The sequence below is a fragment of the Bos indicus x Bos taurus genome, chromosome 29 (assembly GCF_003369695.1).
Source record: "Bos indicus x Bos taurus breed Angus x Brahman F1 hybrid chromosome 29, Bos_hybrid_MaternalHap_v2.0, whole genome shotgun sequence".
NCBI lineage: Eukaryota > Metazoa > Chordata > Mammalia > Artiodactyla > Bovidae > Bos > Bos indicus x Bos taurus.
Window position 1 is genome coordinate 2,486,098 of NC_040104.1, and position 16,801 is coordinate 2,502,898.

Here is a 16,801-nt window from a genome sequence, read left to right on the forward strand (position 1 = left end):
ACTTGGGGAGAGTTCGAAGAAGAGAACCCTCATTTCATGTTGGGGAACCCAACAGGTAGAGAGCCAGGCCTCCAGGCTTGAGAACCGGGGAGCTGTTCCTCCGCCGCCCCCCACCTCCAGCCCAAGTCCCATGGCAAAGGGCAGCAGACACGGAGGCCTGCCGCGCCAAGAACCAGCGTGGAGAGGACAACCTTGTCGGGTGTCTGCAGACGCCCTTGAGACCAGGAAGGCCACCCTTCCCCCACAGGCTACTTTTAACAAAAGCTATTAAACTTGGAATATTCCATGGCCCTTCCTGGAGGAGCCTCCAAGAGCCGAGATCCACATTTGTGCACGCTCTCACTCTCACACACACACACATACATACACGCACGCACACACACACACACACAAGCACACATACACACTCCCAGCCCCAGAGCTCAGGTCAGACCCCGCCCCCCGTGAGCCCCACCAGGAACTGGCGAGGCACCGGGGCCTCGCTCGCTGACTTGCGTCATCCACCAGAGGCTCTGGCGGGAGAGGTCTCCAGGGTGGCGCAGGATGGAGGTGGCCCTAGGTCAGTGGGGGCCCTGGAGCTGGCCTCTCCTCTCTGGAGGAGCCCCCTCCCATTTGCCCTGGGGCCTCACAGTGTTGTTGTGGAGGAAAACATTCATCGCAGGAATGGTTTCTTCTCTGGACCCAGCACCCAGCCTCCCAGCAGGACTACACCCCCGCCAAGCCTGACCCCAGCAACCCAGGGAGTCAGGAGGCCTGTGATGGTGGCCCCCACCCCAGTCCAGGGTAAGACCGACATTAAGGCCCAACTGGGGCCCTTCACTGCCCCCACCTCGGCATCTCCCAGCCCCACACCTGGCTCCCTCCAGCCCCAAAGGCGACGTGAAGGTGCCCTAGCCAGGCCAGGATCGGAGTCCCATCTCGTTCTTCCATCCTTGGCTTCTTCATCACCAACAGAACTTCTAGGTGGAGGGACACATGTCCCCTCCCCATCCCAAGGCTTGGGGGGCAACCCTGGATACCCCACTTCCAGAGTTGGAAGGGCGGAAGCTGCCCACTGGTCAGAGATCTCAGACCTCCCTCCTGATGACACATCCCGGGCCCCTTGGAGGCCTCAGCCTCCTGCCCAGGGCGCAGACCACTCTCCCGTTTGCCCAGAAGCACTGGCTGCCTCGCTGGCCCAACGTGTCAGGTACGGGCCAGCAGGGCCTGACAGCTGGTCCAGCCCGGGGTAGGGTTAAGAGGAGAGTAGCAGGTGGGCAGTCAGAGGCCTGAGGGCTTCCTTTCAGGGATGGGCACATGAGCAAGATGGGGCTGGAGGGGGCAGGTGAGGTCAGGCATGCAAGAGCCACTCGGATGGGGAGGCACGAGGGCCACACAGGGCCAGTTGGTCGGCAAGCAGGGTCCCAGCCTCCCCATTCACACCCGGAGTGAGCCAGGGCCCCCAGGGAGCACTCCCCCACCTTGGGAGAGGGTGACCAGGGTCTGGGAGATGACGGTGAGCACTCAAAGTGCGTTTCCTTGCCCTTCCGACACCTGGGATGGTTGCTCCCCCCAACACCACCCACTGAAGGGACCACCAACTCCCCTCCCACAGAAAGCTCAGAGCATCACACACTGGCTGATAGAAAAGAGAATGAACCGAGTGCTTTATTGGAATGGTGGTGGAGTACAAACGTTAAGACAGATGGTTTGGATCAACAGGCACCATCGAAATAAATACATAGGTAGCTAATTATGTAGCTTGCCCGCACAGCGGACTCTGGAGGCTCAGTGAATCAGCACGGAAAGGTCATTGTGTGTGAAGTAGAGTAGCACCGGGCTATATCCTTGCCCTGGTCAGCAATTGGGTGCTGTCGGGGCTCCTGTCTCCCCGGACAACTTCTGGGCTCCCGATGGTGCAGCTGGCATGATTCTGTGGAGAGAGAAGGATTCAGGGAGCTGTGCCCGAGCCCGGGGGCTGAGCCAGCCAGGGTCCAGCCTGTTGGTCTCCCGAGGCCCCTACACCGAAGGTGAAAGCGACATCTCCTGCCGCGCGCCCGAGGCGCGCCGCGATGGCGCGGCACCCAGTCCCCTCTCTACACCTAGACGGGGCAGGACCTCCACCCGACGTCAGAGATCGAAATCGTCCTCCCCCACCACCGCGTGCCGCGGGGGAGCGGGCTGCCGGCACTCACCGCCGTGGGACTTAGGGCTGGCCGCCCGGCCCGGCCTCGGGCTCCTGCTCCGCGGCGGCCGCGGCGGCCGCTGCAGCCGCGGCGGCCGCGGCGCGCTCGCGGCGGCTGCGGAAGTCCTGCATGGCGCGGCGGTTCTGAAAGTCGATGAGCGCCAGCGTGATGGACGCGTTCCAGTAGCTCTCGCCCGCGCAGCGGAAGTCGATCTCCTTGCGGTCGGTGGTGACGATGGTGAAGTAGACGTACTTGCCGGTGCGCTCCACGCAGTCCACCTTGAGGATGGAGTGGAAACGCAGCTCCTTGGGGCGTGCGCCGGGGCCGGTGGGGAACAGCCTCAGGCGGTCGGTGGTGAGCACGCCGCGCTTCTTCTTCCACACCTGGAGCAGGCTGTCACTTCGCTTCTCCAGCTCGCCCTCTCTCAGCACCTCTCCCGGGCTCCTCATGTTCGCCAGCTTGACGGTTGGAGGGAGACGACGCTCGAGCGATGGATGGCAGTGCGAGTGATGCGCTCCGGCGGCGTGGGAGCCGCCTTTATAGTGGCCGCGCCTGGCGCGCTCCGCCCCCCCCGCCCCGGGTACGCCCCCGGCCCCGCCCCCCGTCGTCCTCCCCCTCCCTGCCCGCCGCGGTCGCCCGGGGGCTGCACACAGCATCCTCGCCCCGGGCCACCCAGTGCACGTGTCTGCAGCCTGCGCACCCCCCTCCCTTGATTTCCCGGCGCTCCAACCCCCACCCCCAGCCCCGTGGGGCGACTCACGGTCCTCACCCCGCCCCGGACGCCGGCCCTGCCCGCTGTGACTCACTGCTCGGGAGACCCGGGCAAGCGCCCGCGGCCCAGGCCGGCCCGGAGAGGGGTGATGGCGGGGCCCAGACCCCCACCTTCCAGGTGCCCTGACACCCAGCGCAGGGCTTGTGGGGCAGAGGCAGCGGTCGCCCCGTTCCTCCCACGTCCGAGGGTCCCTCCTGGGGAGACCCTCTAGGGGCTCTGCCCCAGCCGGCCTGATCTCCCACCTTGCCGCCCTCCGGCCCTCTCCTCCTTGGTTCGGGCCGGCAGGAGAGCAGGTGTCGAGAGCTTCAGTTTTCACTCCTGTTAAGAGACAACAGCCACTTGTTAGATTTGGCAACCCACGGAAAGTGCTAGAACAGCTCCCCGTAGTGTCCAGTAAGCGTGAGGGCAGGTGAGGCTGCTCCAGCTCCCTTCCTGGGTCAGCCCTCCTCCCGGACCCTCCAGGCCTCTCCACTGTCGGGGGAGGGGGGACACATGGGGACCTGCCAGGGGGGCCTGGGAGCCTAGGGAGTGGGAAAGGGGTTGGTGCCTGCCCGGGGAGGGGGTCGGCCTGGGCTGGGGTGGGGGCCGTGGAGTCATGGCCTGCCAGCGGGACTAGTCTCCTTATTCACCGTCGTCCTTTAAAGGGTTTAACAGGAGCAGGAAGTGATTGCTAGCTCCTGCCGGGTTCCCAGGGGTGGGGGTCCAGCTGACAGAGGGGATCTGATCTGTGGGGGCCCCACCTGTTCCAGGGCCCCCACTTTCAAAACAGCCTACCTGGCTATGACCTGGGCAGGTACTGCAAAGCGAAGGGAGCAAGGTGAGCTGAGTCCTGCTGGGCGTGACAGCCACCCCACCTCCTGGTGCAAAGTGGAAACGCAGGTACTCTGGTTCAAAAAGGATTAATACCCAAGGCAGCGAAGGTGGCGCATTAAGCCACAGGTGGGACCTCCTGGGTGCAGGCCCGCCCTGAGCCAGCCGGCCCTCCGCCACCTGCCCTGGCCCTGCCTCCTGGTCCCAGCCCAGGGCCTGCAGGGTCACCGTGAGGAATAAGGGGCGCCACTGGCTGGCTCAGATGGGCAGCTCGGGCCAGGCCTGAGTGGATGGACAGGGGTGTGGAAGGGGGGCAGCTGAGAGGTGGAGTTGGGCCCAGGACTCTGGCCTGTGGAAGGGAGCAGAGAGCAAGCACAAGGCCGGCTGGTCAGCCTGCGGGCAGCACGGGGAAGCAGGAATTGGCAGGCTCGCTGAGCAGGGGAGCAGGCCGAGGATGAAGCAAGCACGGGGTGGGTGGGGAGTTGGGAGACACAGCTCCCCTCAAGGCAGCACAGGGCAGAGATGTAAGGGGTGAGCTCCCCATCGCTGAGAGCATCCCAGCAGAGCTGGTAATGGTGAGACTGCTGACCCTCCTTCCCCAGGTTCTGTGTCCTGGGCTTTTGAGGGACGCAGGGAGGCAGACCAGGGCCGAGCTCTCCACCACTGCCTCTAGGGAGCCACTGTGAGCTGGCTGGGTGCCTGGCACCCTGCCTGGACCCCTCTGAGGCCCTCTGGCCGTTACCCTGACACAGGTGCCAGGCAGTGGCAGCTCAGTCAGGGTGAGGCACACCACAGACACTCAGCATTGCTTGAGCATCTACTGGGTACCTGCAGGCCTGGCTGGTGATGGGGCCTGGAGGAGAAGGAAGGAACCCCGCCTGCCTGGGGAGCACTCGGCGTGGGGAGGGCGCTGGGGGTTGTGGGGCCGAGAGGACGGCTTGGCAGTCTCCCTGGCGGGGACAGGGTGCCAGAGAGGGCTTCCTGAGGAGCCAGCTGAGCCAGGTCCTGGGGGGCATTCTTCGTGCCCCTTTTCTCAGACGTAGAGCGGAAGCCCTGGAGAGGACGAGCTGAGAGAGGCAGGAAGGGTGTGGAGGACTTGCAGTCCAGGTGAGGCCAGGTGGGCGGTGATCAGCAGGCCCACCTGGCACTCTTCTCCATCCCCACTGGGCAGGTACCCTCAGGGCCAGCCGGTGACCAGCGGCCTGGGGGTGGTGTCCTGAAGGTGGGTCCACGGGAGCTGGGAGGGCAGGTCATCGGGTGGGAGCCCACCGCCGCCCTCTCTACCCCCCACCAGGCAGCTGCACCCCCACCAGCCAGAGGTGGGGGGCCTGGGACCCCCACCAGCCAGAGATCTCCCTGCCTGGCTCAGCCAGGCCAGTGTGGGCCTGGAGCAAGGAGGGGACCCTGCTCCCGCCTCCTATGCAGGCCTGTCGGTCCTCAGAACGTGAGGATGAAGCGAAGGGCTCACCTTGCAACCCCCGTGAGGGTCTTCTAGGGGGACACCTCCCAAGCCGTTTGATAGCAGGAAGGACCCGCCAGGCTGGCTTCCTGCCCAAGATGGAGGTGTGCAGTGTGGACTCGGGCTGCACACACAGGGAGCTCTGGCCCCAGCGGGTTCTGGGCTGAGTTGGTGCTGGGGGCAGGGCGGGGGGACCCTGGCCTGAGAGACGGGGCCTGGCACCTTGGGGAGGCCAGTGTGGGCCCTGCTTTCTCCCTCCGGGTCACCCCATGAGCTGGGGGCCTCTGGGGAGGCTTTCTTGGTTCTGCAAGGAACGGAGAAGGGGGTCTCAGAGAAGTTGAGTGACTCAGTGGAGGTCACACAGCCGGCCAGTGGGCCTCAAATGCATCTAACGGCGCCCTGAGCCTGGGGGCAGGAACTGGCTCTGCCCAGGGGCTGAGTGGGTGCTAGCTGGGCGGTGTTCGTGGGGCCCTGCCTCACGACACCGGCGTCAGGCAGCACTGGTCTGAGCCAAGTTTACTAATATTTATCCAAGGGCCGCTTCCGGGATTCTCAGGGAGCCGAGGGGACCCCCTTCCAGCAGGCAGACAGAGACTGGTCCCCAAACATCCGGCTGGGGACTCCTGCCTTCCTTCCCAGCTGGGTGAGGGTGTCAGGCAGGCCGGAGCGGAGCGAGGGCGCCTCTTCAAAACTCCCCATGAGGTCATTTCCCTGCGGTGACGAGGCCAGGCCTCCAGGCTCCAGCACAACCAGCCTGGAAAAAGGCAGCCTGTGAGGAAGCTGTGCGTCATGGCAGCCCCGAGCCTGGGGCTCCCTGCCATGTTCTTCCTGCGGGTGGCAGTGCTCAGGAACGGCCCTGCTCCCCTGCCTGGAAGTCCCCCTCCTCCAGGAAGCCCTCTGGGATTGCCAGGCATGACCTCAAGCCGGCTCTCACCAAGCACACCACTTGGGGTGTCACGGACTGCTCCAGTGCGGGCCTGGGGAGGCCCAAGCTGCCTGGAGTTGCAGCATCAGAGAGATGGCCTGACACCAGGTCACCTGAGCCTGACACAGCCCATTGGCCATGGCCTGTGACTCAGGCCTGTCCTTAATCCTTCTCCTCCAAGTTGTGGCCTGGGAAAAGGTGAGAGCTCCAAGGGCAGGAGGCAGGAGGCCTATCCCCACCTGGTGCCAGGCTCTCACTGTCAGCCCGGCCTTGGTCCCTCAGGGCTGTGTCCCTGAGCCCCTCAGCTAGAGTCCACCGGGCCCCACCTCACAAGGCACTGGGGATCGAATGAGAGACAGTGACACTGCCCAGAGCACCGTTCCCTCCTCGGGCCCTGGCGAACTCCTGTTCATCCGTCAGTACCCCGCTCAGAAGTCACTGCCAGTCCTGGAAAGGCAGAGACAAATGTCTTAGTCTCGGGGACCCTTGGGGTCCAGCCTGGGTGCTTAGGAAATGTTTCTGGACGCGAGTGGACCACCTACTGCCCAAGAGACCCAGCCCTCTGGAGTCAGAGTAACTGATGCTGGTGGAGACTGTTTCTTTGACTGGACAGCTAGGACATCCCGTGGTGGGGACAGGGCCGAGCAGGTCCAGACCTGCGGGAGCTGAGAGGAGGGTCCTCTCCTGTCGCCACAGAGTGGGGAGAGGAGAGGGCAGCCAGCTGGGAGACAAGGGACCTTTCTGGACGCTCAGACGAACCCATGAGCAGAATACAGGAAAGGAGAGAGGGCGAGTGGACAGGCACGGCCACCACCTCCTGGACGGTGCTCAGCCGCCTGGCAGTGCCATCCCAGGACGGGCGGGGCATCCTGCTCCCAGCCACCGGGCCTCGGAGTCTCGGGCAGCAAGTCTGGGATGGGGCTGTGTCATCCGGGCTTTGATCTTTGTAAATGTGTCTATGTGTGTGTATATATATATACATTTTAGTGGCTGTGTTGGGTCTACACTGCAGTACAGGCTTTTCTCTCGTTGCGGACAATGGGGGCTACTCTCCGGTTGCGAGGCGCGGGCTTCTCATTGTGGGGGCTTCTCCTGTTGTGCCCGGGCTCCAGGGCGTGTGGGCTCAGTAGCTGTGGCTCCCAGGCTCCAGGGCACAGGCTCGGTACCTGTGGTGCCCCGGCTTAGCTGCTCCGCGGCATGTGGGATCTTCCTGGGATCAATCCCTTGTCTCCTACACTGGCAGCAGGATTCTGTATCACTGAGCCATCCAGGGAAGAAGCCCCATCATGTATATGTTAATCAAATTCTTTACTACTTAAAACAATTACCAAAATAAATGACCAGTTGTTCATATAAAAAGTTAAGAAACTGATTAAATGATTTCAAAGTTCTGAACACTGCTCTCTCACAACTCCACCTCAGGCCCACTCTCGATGCGGCGACTGACCTTTGATTCTTTTTAAAAAATGTATTGGTGTTTCATCAAAAAATTAAGAATAGCATTATCATGTCATCCAACAGTCCCCCTTCTGTGTCTGTTCCCAGAAGAAGTGAAAGCAGAGAACTGAATACATGGTCACACACCCTTGTTCACAGCAGTATCCCAACAGCCAACAGCGGAAGCAAGTGCCCATCCACGGATGCTGTTGTTCAGTCGCTCAGTCGTGTCCGACTCTTTGTGACCCCATGGACTGAAGCACCCCAGGCGTCCCTGTCCTTCACCATCTGCTGGAGTTTGCTCAACTTCAGGTCCATTGACTTGATGATGCCATCCAACCATCTCGTCCTCTGTTGCCCGCTTCTCCTCCTGCCTTCAGTCTTTCCCAGCATCAGGGTCTTTACCAGTAGGTAGGCTCTTTGTATCAGGTGGCCAAAGTATTGGAGGCTTCATATCAGTCCTTCCAATGAATATTCAGGGTTGATTTCCTTTCGGATGGACTGGTTGGATCTCCTTGCAGTCCAAGGGACTCTTAAGAGTCTTCTCCAACACCACAATTCGAAAACATCAATTCTTTGGCGCTCAGCCTTCTTTATGGTTCAACTATCACTGATTCTGGAGCCCAGGAAAATCAAATCTGTCACTGCTTCCACTTTTTCCCCTTCTATTTGCCATGAAATGATGGGACCAGATTCCAGCCTGTGCTTCATCCAGCCCGGCATTTAACATGATGTACTCTGTAGCTGGAATCAAGACTGCAAGGAGAAATATCAATAATCTCAGATATGCAGATGACACCACCCTTGTGGCAGAAAGTGAAGAGAAACTAAAGAGCTGTTGATGAAGGTGAAAGAGGAGAGTGAAATAGCTGGCTGAAAACTCAACATTCAAAAAATGAAGATCATGACATCTGGTCCCATCACTTCATGGTAAATAGATGGAGAAACAGTGGAAACAGTGAGAGATTTTATTTTCTTGGGCTTCAAAATCACTGCAGATGGTGACTGCAGCCGTGAAATTAAAATATGCTTGCTCCTTAGAAGAAAACCTATGACCAATCTAGACAGCATATTAAAAAGCAGAGACATTACTTTGCTGACAAAGATCCAGCTAGTCACACCTATGGTTTTTCCAATAGTCATGTATAGATATGAGAGTTGGACCATAAAAGAAAAGCTGAGCGCTGAAGAATTGATGCTATTGAACTGTGGTGTTGGAGAAAACTCTTAAGAGTTCCTTGGACTGCAAGGAGATCAAACCAGTCACTCTTAAAGGAAATCAGTCCTGAATATTCATTGGAAGGACTGATGCTAAAGCTGAAGCCCCAGTCCTTTGACCACCAGCTGTGAAGAACTGACTCATTACAAAAGACCCTGATGCTGAAAAAGATTGAGGGCAGGAGGAGAAGGGGACGACAGAGGATAAGATGGTTGGATGGCATCACCGACTCGAAGGACATGAGTTTGAGTGAACTCCGGAAGTTGGTGATGGACAGGGAAACCTGGTGTGCTGCAGGCCATGAGGTTGCAAACAGTTGGACACGCCTGCACGACTGAAGTGAACTGACAGGACCAGAGGCCATGATCTTAGTTTTTTGAATGTTGAGTTTCAAGCCAGCTTTATGGAAAAAAGCTTTTCGCCTTCATCACGGGGTTTTTAGTTCCTCCTCATGTTCTGCCATTAGAGTGGTATCACCTGCATATCTGAGGTTTTTGATATTTCCCCAGACAATCTTGATTCCAGCTTGTGATTCATGCAGGCTGGCATTTTGCTTGATGTGCCATGCATATAAGGTAGTCCCTGGTGGCTCAGATGGTAAGGAATCTGCCTACAATGCAGGAGACATGGGTTCAATCCCTGGGTTGGGAATATCCCCTGGAGAAGGGAACGGCTACCTACTCGGGTATTCTTGCCTGGAGAATTCCACCGACGGAGGAGCCAGACGGGCCACAGTCCATGGGGTTGCAGAGCTGGACATGAGTGAGCAGCTAACACTTCACTCTGCATATAAGTTAAATAAGCAGGGTGACAACATACAGCCTTGTCATACTCCTTTCCCAGTTTTGAACCAGTCTGTTGTACCATGTCCAGTTCTAAGTGTTGCTTCTTGACCCACATACAGGTTTCTCAGGAGACAGATACGGTGGTCTGTATTCCCATCTTGTTAAGAATTTTCCAGCTTGTTTTGATCCACACAGTCAAAGGCTTTGGCGTAGTCAATAAAACAGAAGTAGATGTTTTCTTGGAACTCTCTTGTTTTTTCGATGATCCAGTGGGTGTTGGCAATTTGACGTCTGGTTCCTCTGCCTCTCTGAAACCCAGCTCGTACATCTGGAAGTTCTCAGTTCAAGTACTGAGGAGGCGGGAGGACCCTCCCGTAGCGCCTTGGCAGGGGATGTGGTTCCACCAACACCTTGATCCGGGACTTCTGGCCTCCAGAGCTGCGAGAGGACAACACTCACTGTGCGGCCGTTTGTGACGGCCGCCCCAGGACACTGACACATCCCCCAGGGGGTCTGATGGTGAGCCTGCCTCCAACCCCGCCCACTCACTCTCACCCTCCCCTGGGCCTGCAGCCAGGTGGCTGCAGATGAGAGCCCGTGTGAGACAGCGTGATGGGGTCATCAGCTGACCACGTGTGCTGAGACCACCGGTGACTCTGAGCTGGGTTCTCAAGGTGAGCTGGGGTTCTCCACACCACCTGACTCTCCCCAGGCGTGGACAAGAAGACAGAGCTCCTCACGGTCTGGAAGTAAATACTTCCTGGCCAGGAGGGGAGCCAGAGGCGAGGAGAGCAGGCTTGGGGCGTTCTGAGGGGCCTGGGCTGCCCCAGGAGGTGGCTGAGAGGGGACCAGCAGTGGGGAGGGACCTGGCCAGGGGGTCCCCTCAGCCCCTCCTCTGGGTGGAGGCTCTGCTCTTTGGCCCATCGGCCTTTCGCTGGGCACTGCAGTCTCGGGCAGGTCTCTGCACAAGGCCCCTGCCAGCTGCCAGCCCCATCTTGGCGCCCACCCATGAGCTGCTAAAGGGGCCGGGCACCCTGGCCCTGGGTCCCCGGGCCGCCTCAGACCAGCCCGGGCACCTCACGCTCTCATGTGTCCCCTTGTGCCTCCCACTTTGAGGACCACGGTCCTGCCACCTACTCCCCTGCCTCCTGCCCACCCTACCCTTTTCTGCAGCCATCTGCCCTGCCCTGACCCTGGAACCTCCTGAGGCAGGCGGACGCCTGTCTCGCGGGGCCCAGCACCACCCCCAGGGGCCTCTGTCCCCAGGAGCACGCCCCAGCCTCGCGGAGGCCCAGCGCCGCCCCCAGGAGCCTCTGTACCCAGGAGGATGCCCGAGCCCCACGGAGGCCCAGGGCTCTGAGCCCGCAGGCTCTGGGGAGGCGGTGTGGGCAGCCAGTCCTGTACTCAGGGTCTGGGAAGGAGGCGGTTCTGGCCTCACACCCCGGCTTCCCCTCCCTGAATCCCCAGGGCAGGAAATGATGGGTCCCCTCAGGTCCCAGATGCAGAACGAAGACCTGGGCAGGCCGCAGCCGAGTAGGCATGCTCGACTGCAAGAGGAGCCCTGGGGAGCCCCCGGGGGAAGGAGACCACAGAGGCTGTTTGTGGCCTGTGCGAGGTCCACAGGCCCCACAAGCGTGGATCCCCGCTGGGCCAGGGTTGTCGGCTTGTCGTGGGAAGCCACGTCCGGCTGCCTCCCCGAGCTGTCGGCGTGGCCAGACGGGCCGGTGACCGGGCCAGCAGTGACACCTCGGGGTGGGCGGGGGCCGCACGCAGGCGCACCATGGTGCCTTGACCTCGGAACGTAGCCAGGCTGCACCTTCCTGGTGGCCCAAGGAGGCAGGGCTCACAGGGGTCTCCAGGGCCAGCGCCTGGTGGGAATCCACGGACAGGCTCCAGGGCTGAGAAGGGTTGGAGGAGGCTGAGGTGTCCAGAGCATCAGGGCGAGTTCAGAGGCCTGCCCAGGCCAGGAGGGTCCCAGAGCTCTTGCTGTCGGGGACCGCCTGCCAGCGACTCTGGGGGGAGTAGGGGGACAGCTGGGTCTGGGGTCATGGGCTCCTGCTGCCCACGTGGCCCTGCCCTCTGAGCCTGGGGCCGGGAGGAACATCTGCCCCCACAGGAAGGAAGCTGCTCACGAGGGCTTGGAGGCAGGGGCCCAAGTCCGGTGCGGCGGCCATTAGCCAAGGGCCGCCGTGCTCGGGACGGTGCCCTCCTGCGGGGCCCAGCCCCCGGCACAGCGCCTGCTTCCATCAGGGGCCTGGCTGGCGGCGCAGCTGGAGGTTGTCCCTGTCCCCCCAGGCCTCTGCAGCCCAGCCAGCGTTGCCTGGCCCACTGGGCACTTGGAGGCAGTAGGGAGGAGAGACTGAGCGGACGGTAGGCCAGAGATCCTACCCTGGGCTCCACCCTCCCACTCTGTCCAGTCTAGCCGCCCACCTCCCTGGCTGGGAAGAGTTCAGGGAGAAGGAACCACTGGGTTGAGCCAGCTTGGCCCTGTCACGGCGTGGACTGAAGGGGGAATCCGTGGGCCTGGGGGGATGGCTGAGCCCTGGACGAAGAGAGTCAAGTCTCTGTGGGGCCCCTGCCCCAGAGTGGAGGCCATGAACCGACATGGCAGGCCGGCCACCAGGGCGAGGCAGGGGCCGGGAGGCCTGGTGCCCACGCCAGGCCCTGGGGCCAAAACCCCTAACCCGTAAAAGAAAACCAGAGTTTTAAGTGGAACCACCCCCATCTGCGGGGCCTGTGAAAACTCAGCTACGGTGAAGTGTAAACCACACCTCCCCATGCGACAAGCGTGCGCCCTGACGAGTGTGCACAGGCCCCACCCTCAGGTGACACTGCTGAGACGCCAGTGTCACTGGGCTCCTGCTGTCAAGGGTCGCCCCGTGCCAGGTGCACGCCACTGCTGCCATCTTCAGCACCTGGGCTCCTGCCCCGAGGCCTGGGCGCTGGGCCGCGTGTCTCCCAGAAGCTGGGGTGCCGAGGCTGGCGGAGGAGGGGGTCAGAGTGGCCACTGGACCCGGAATCCACCCCTCGGTTTTGAGGACACAGTGACTGACGAGGCGCAGGCCCTGAGGGAGGCAGGGAACCAGGCCCTGAGGCCTGCGACAGAGCAAGGGGGGCCTGGGGAGCCTCACGGCAGAGACCACAGGAGGGAGGGGACCCCTGAGGAGCACTGTGAAGGCCGGGCGGGGCGCCCTGGCCATCAAAGCTCTACCTGGCCCGCGGCAGTCAGGGGGCAGAGGCGGAGGCCTGTCCACACAGGCAGCGCTGGGCCCAGGCAGCCGCAGCTCCAGGCAGAGCCGGGCATGCTGGCCAGGCCACAAGTGCCACCAGCCCGCTGCCTCCAGGCTGATGGCTCTGGGCAAGCCTCCTGGATGCTGCGACCTTCCAGCTGCAATGGCAAGGCCTGGCCGAACGCAGGGGCCCGTGAGGGCCTGGCCATGGGGTCAGAGCCCCAGTGCGTGGTGGGGAGGGCACAGCTGCAGGGCTCCACACGGCAGTCTTGCCAAGTGTACCTGGAACAGCCAAGCGGCAGCCTGAGGCCCCAGCGCCAGGCACCCTCGCCCACCCTTCCTACCCCACAGGGGAGACAAAACCCAGTGCTGCTTTCTGAGTAACCTCAACACGCCGCCCTCTGCCCTGACTGTCCTGAGGTAAACCCACCTCGTCTGCCCAGGCCCTCACATGGTTCCCCAGAGCGGACACAGAAAGGGGGCATCCCAGTGCCTCTCCCCATCTGCAGCGCCTCCGTCCAGCCTCCTGTTGAGCTGGGAGCCTCCACATGGGATGACTCGGCACTCACACACAGGTGTTCCCATGCACTGGTGTGCATTCACTAGTCTTCTGATGTACCAGTGTGCACTCACACACAGCTGTGTTCCCATGCACTGGTGTGCTCCCACACACAGCTATGTTCCCATGCACCAGTGTGCATTCACACACAGATGTTCCCATGCACTGGTGTGCATTCACTAGTCTTCCCATGTATCAGTGTGCACTCACACACAGATGTTCCCATGCACTGGTGTGCACTCACACACAGATGTTCTCATGCACTGGTGTGCACTCACACACAGATGTTCCCATGCACTGGTGTGCACTCCCGCACAGATATTCTCATGCACTGGTGTGCACTCATGCACAGGTGTTCCCATGCACTGGTGTGCACTCACACACAGGTGTTCCCATGTACCAGTTGCACTCACACCCATGTTCCCATGCACTTATGTGCACTCACACACAGGTGTTCCCATGCTCCGGTGTGCACTCACACATAAGTATGTTCACCACATAGGTTCTGTTCCTCCCAACACACGCCAGATGTTCCTCACGGGCAAGGAGGTGCCTTGGTCCATCGTGGCCAGGAGTTCGCCAAGGGAGGGGACTCGACCCCTCCTGTCTCCTGGGGGTGAGTGAGGGGCCGCCCCACCCTGTGGCCATCTCAAACCGAGAACCATGTCCACAGACTCGCACCCAGGTGACATGCACCTCCTCTCCTGAAGCCTACAAGGTGCTGGGCAGAGAACCTAACCATCTTCTCTGGCTCTCGTCACACCAACCTGCCAGACGCTCACCAGTGCCCACCAACGTGCGGAAGAGCAGCTGCTCGCCTAACTCGCCTAGCATGCTTCCACCCTCAGGGTGGAACTGCTGCTTCGGATGTGAACTCGGGTCCATCTCCCACTGGTGAGGACAGTGGGAGAGGGACCAGGGGCAGCGAGATAAGGTGCCCCCAGCGCCATGCCGTCTGCTCGCCTCCTGCAGCCCCCCCGGGCAGTGCCCTGCACCACCACCCTCGAGTGGGCGCTCCTGAGGGGACAGGGCGGGGGTGTGGGGGCCTCGCGCACTCCCCAAGGATGAGGTACTGGCTACGTGTGGGTGGGAACAAGGCAGCCTCTCCTTGATGGCCTCTGGGGCGGGCACGGGCAGGGGCCCCCCCTCCACTGCTGGGGGGTCTGAGGCTCGGCCGCAGACACTTCAGTCAAGACCTTCCAGCTCTACAGTCGTCCCGGAACGCAGGTTCACCCCTCAGCCATGCTCTGTGCCTCCCACGCTCCCTCATGGCCACCAGTGCCCTCCCCTTTCTGGCCGCTCTCATGAGGCGCCAGCCCCGGAGGCAGGCGGGCATCGGGTGAGCTGGACGCCTGTGTGGACGGGAGGCGGCCAGCCACCTGCCTGCCTGCCCTGGCGCCTCCTCCCTCTCCGGGCGCCGCGACCTCGCCACCGGCAGAGTCCCAGCTGTGGGGCTGGAGCAAGAGACGTGGGGAGCAGGTGCTTCTGGGAAGGGGGTGGAGCAAACACCGGAAACCAGAAGGGCCTGACGAGACGCGGCCCTCACGCCGGAAGCGTCTTTTCTGGGACGAGCTCCTGCTCTTGAGAAGGGGGCGGGAGGAAACCCCGGGAAAGCAGCGGCGAGAAGACCGACGGCACACGGCCCTCTCTCAGGAAGCGTCCCTTCTGGAACCTTCCAACCTAGAGGGTGCAAACCTGCAAATGCTCAGAAACGACTCTTTGCTGGGTTCGGAGCCGGGGACCCCAACCCATCGACAGGGAAGCGCGCCTCAGGAACACACACCCCAGGAGTCCGGAAGCCCTGGACCTGCCCCCACGCAGCGCCCCAGAGAGCGGCGTCCTGCAGCCCCGCCCGCCGCGGCCCCCCAAGGAAGACACACACGCGCTGGGTCCATGGTTCACAACTTTAATAGAATATTCTAACTATTCTGTACAAATTGAAAACACTGTATTCAGTTACAAATGTTAAGTAAGGCTGAGCACTCTACAGCCTGGCCACAGCCTGAACTCCCCGGGCCAGAGGTCACACACTCAAAACCCACACGCCACCAAGGACAGGTCGCTCGAAACCCAAGGCTTTTAAGACAAAATGAGTGTGGGGCCAAGAAATGGGAGCTACGAGAAAGCAAGACGTGTGGCACTACGGAGGAAAGCTGTGCTTGCCGGCCGGAGCCCCTCCCCGCGAAGCCTGGCAAACCCCGGTTCTGCCCACAGCCCCACCCCCGTCCCCAAGGCCAAGCACGGTCCGCGTGTCCTGAAGGAGCAGCTTCTTCCGCGGGGTCTGCAGCCTGACCAGCACCTCCGGCTCAGGGCACCGGGTGTCTGGTCCCCACAGGGTCTCGGAAACTTGGAGGACAAGCGAGAGAGCACGCCCCCAGCCGTCCCCAGCGTGAAAGGTAAATAAATACGAGATGAACCACAAAAGCAGGAGCCTCAGGGTCAGTCCTGAGGAAAATAGAACTAAAGAAGGAGCAGGGTGAGAAGGGCGCCTACCCCCGCTGGCGCTGCCGGGACTGGCGACAGCGCGTGGGCGTCTTCAGACAAAACGCATCCTGTCCGATGGCGGAAGGGTGAGCGAGTCCTAGATGCCCTGGAACCACACCCCTGGACACGTGCCCCTGGCGTCCAGGGATCCCCAATGCGATCTGCAGGGCCCTCCCCAAGGCCGGGCTGGGGGAGTCCACTGAGCTGTGCCCGAGGCCGTAGAGGGTGCTGGAATTAAACCTCCTATCTCTGAAATGCGTCTGAGCTGCCGCTGTACAGGTTAAGCAAAATAATAAAGTAAAAGGAGAAGTTAAGTGAAAACCATGCACTTGAAAACGAGTCAGGCGTGACGCTGTCCACGCGGCCGCCTCACTGCTGCTTGCACTCCGAGGGCTGGCTGGGCTCCTTCTGTCAACGAGAGAAAACGAGACTGTAGAGAACCGGGCCACCCATCAGCAGGCGTCTCCATCCAACAACGACAACAAAGACTCAATACGTCACTTGCTCTTACTAAAAAACTGGTTGCTAACATACACTTTGAAAATAGTAACAAAAAAAATAAGCTAACTTCCCATAAACAAGGGCGCAGTGGGGCTGCCTTTTCTTGTTTAAAGACATCCTAACTGTCAGCAGGAGGATCTCAGGGTGAGGGGAGGTCCTTCAGTGGCACAGAGTAATTAAACAGAGCAGCACCCCGTCCCCAGCTGGAAGGCCCCGGCTCTGGGACAGCGCGGATGGACCAGGCGTCAGGGCCCTGCCTGGAACACACCTGCCCCCAAGCCCAGGCCTCAGAGCTCCGCTTACTGATGGGGACAAGGCCATGACAGTGGACGAGGGGCCACTAAGAGCTCCACAGACAAAGCCCAACCCTCCCAGGAGCCCCGCAGCCGGCACGCGAGCCTTCCAGAAGAGGAGGAGGGGAGACCCTCCCCAGAGCAGACTCACTTGACTACAGT

The 16,801-nt window shown here is 61.2% G+C and overlaps 2 protein-coding genes across 5 annotated transcripts in view; both read right to left on the reverse strand.

Moving 5' to 3' along the window:
* Positions 1-1,619: 1,619 nt before the first annotated feature.
* Positions 1,620-2,688, reverse strand: PHLDA2 (pleckstrin homology like domain family A member 2). Its single transcript, XM_027532593.1, has 3 exons — positions 2,281-2,688; positions 2,175-2,233; positions 1,620-1,912 (listed from the first exon to the last, which is right to left on the reverse strand). The coding sequence occupies exons 1-3, from the start codon at positions 2,612-2,614 to the stop codon at positions 1,820-1,822; spliced, it is 486 nt and encodes a 161-aa protein (XP_027388394.1). The 5' UTR covers positions 2,615-2,688; the 3' UTR covers positions 1,620-1,819.
* Positions 2,689-15,251: 12,563 nt separating this feature from the next.
* Positions 15,252-16,801, reverse strand: part of NAP1L4 (nucleosome assembly protein 1 like 4) — a 58,144-nt gene continuing 56,594 nt past the window's right edge. For all 4 annotated transcript variants that reach the window (XM_027532612.1, XM_027532614.1, XM_027532611.1 and 1 more), the window contains one exon: positions 15,252-16,253. In XM_027532612.1, coding sequence (XP_027388413.1) covers positions 16,215-16,253 — 39 coding nt within the window. In that variant the 3' untranslated portion in view covers positions 15,252-16,214. The remainder of the gene's footprint in view (positions 16,254-16,801) is intronic.

Coding starts and splice junctions, on each gene's coding strand:
- PHLDA2 (XM_027532593.1), bottom strand. CDS start 2,614: ATGAGGAGCCCGGGAGAGGTGCTGAGAGAGGGCGAGCTGGAGAAGCGA. Junction 2,234..2,280: donor CGCCATGCAGGACTTCCGCA/GCCGCCGCGAGC, acceptor GCGGCCGCCGCG/GCCGCCGCGGAGCAGGAGCC. Junction 1,913..2,174: donor CAGCCCTAAGTCCCACGGCG/GTGAGTGCCGGC, acceptor CTCTCTCCACAG/AATCATGCCAGCTGCACCAT.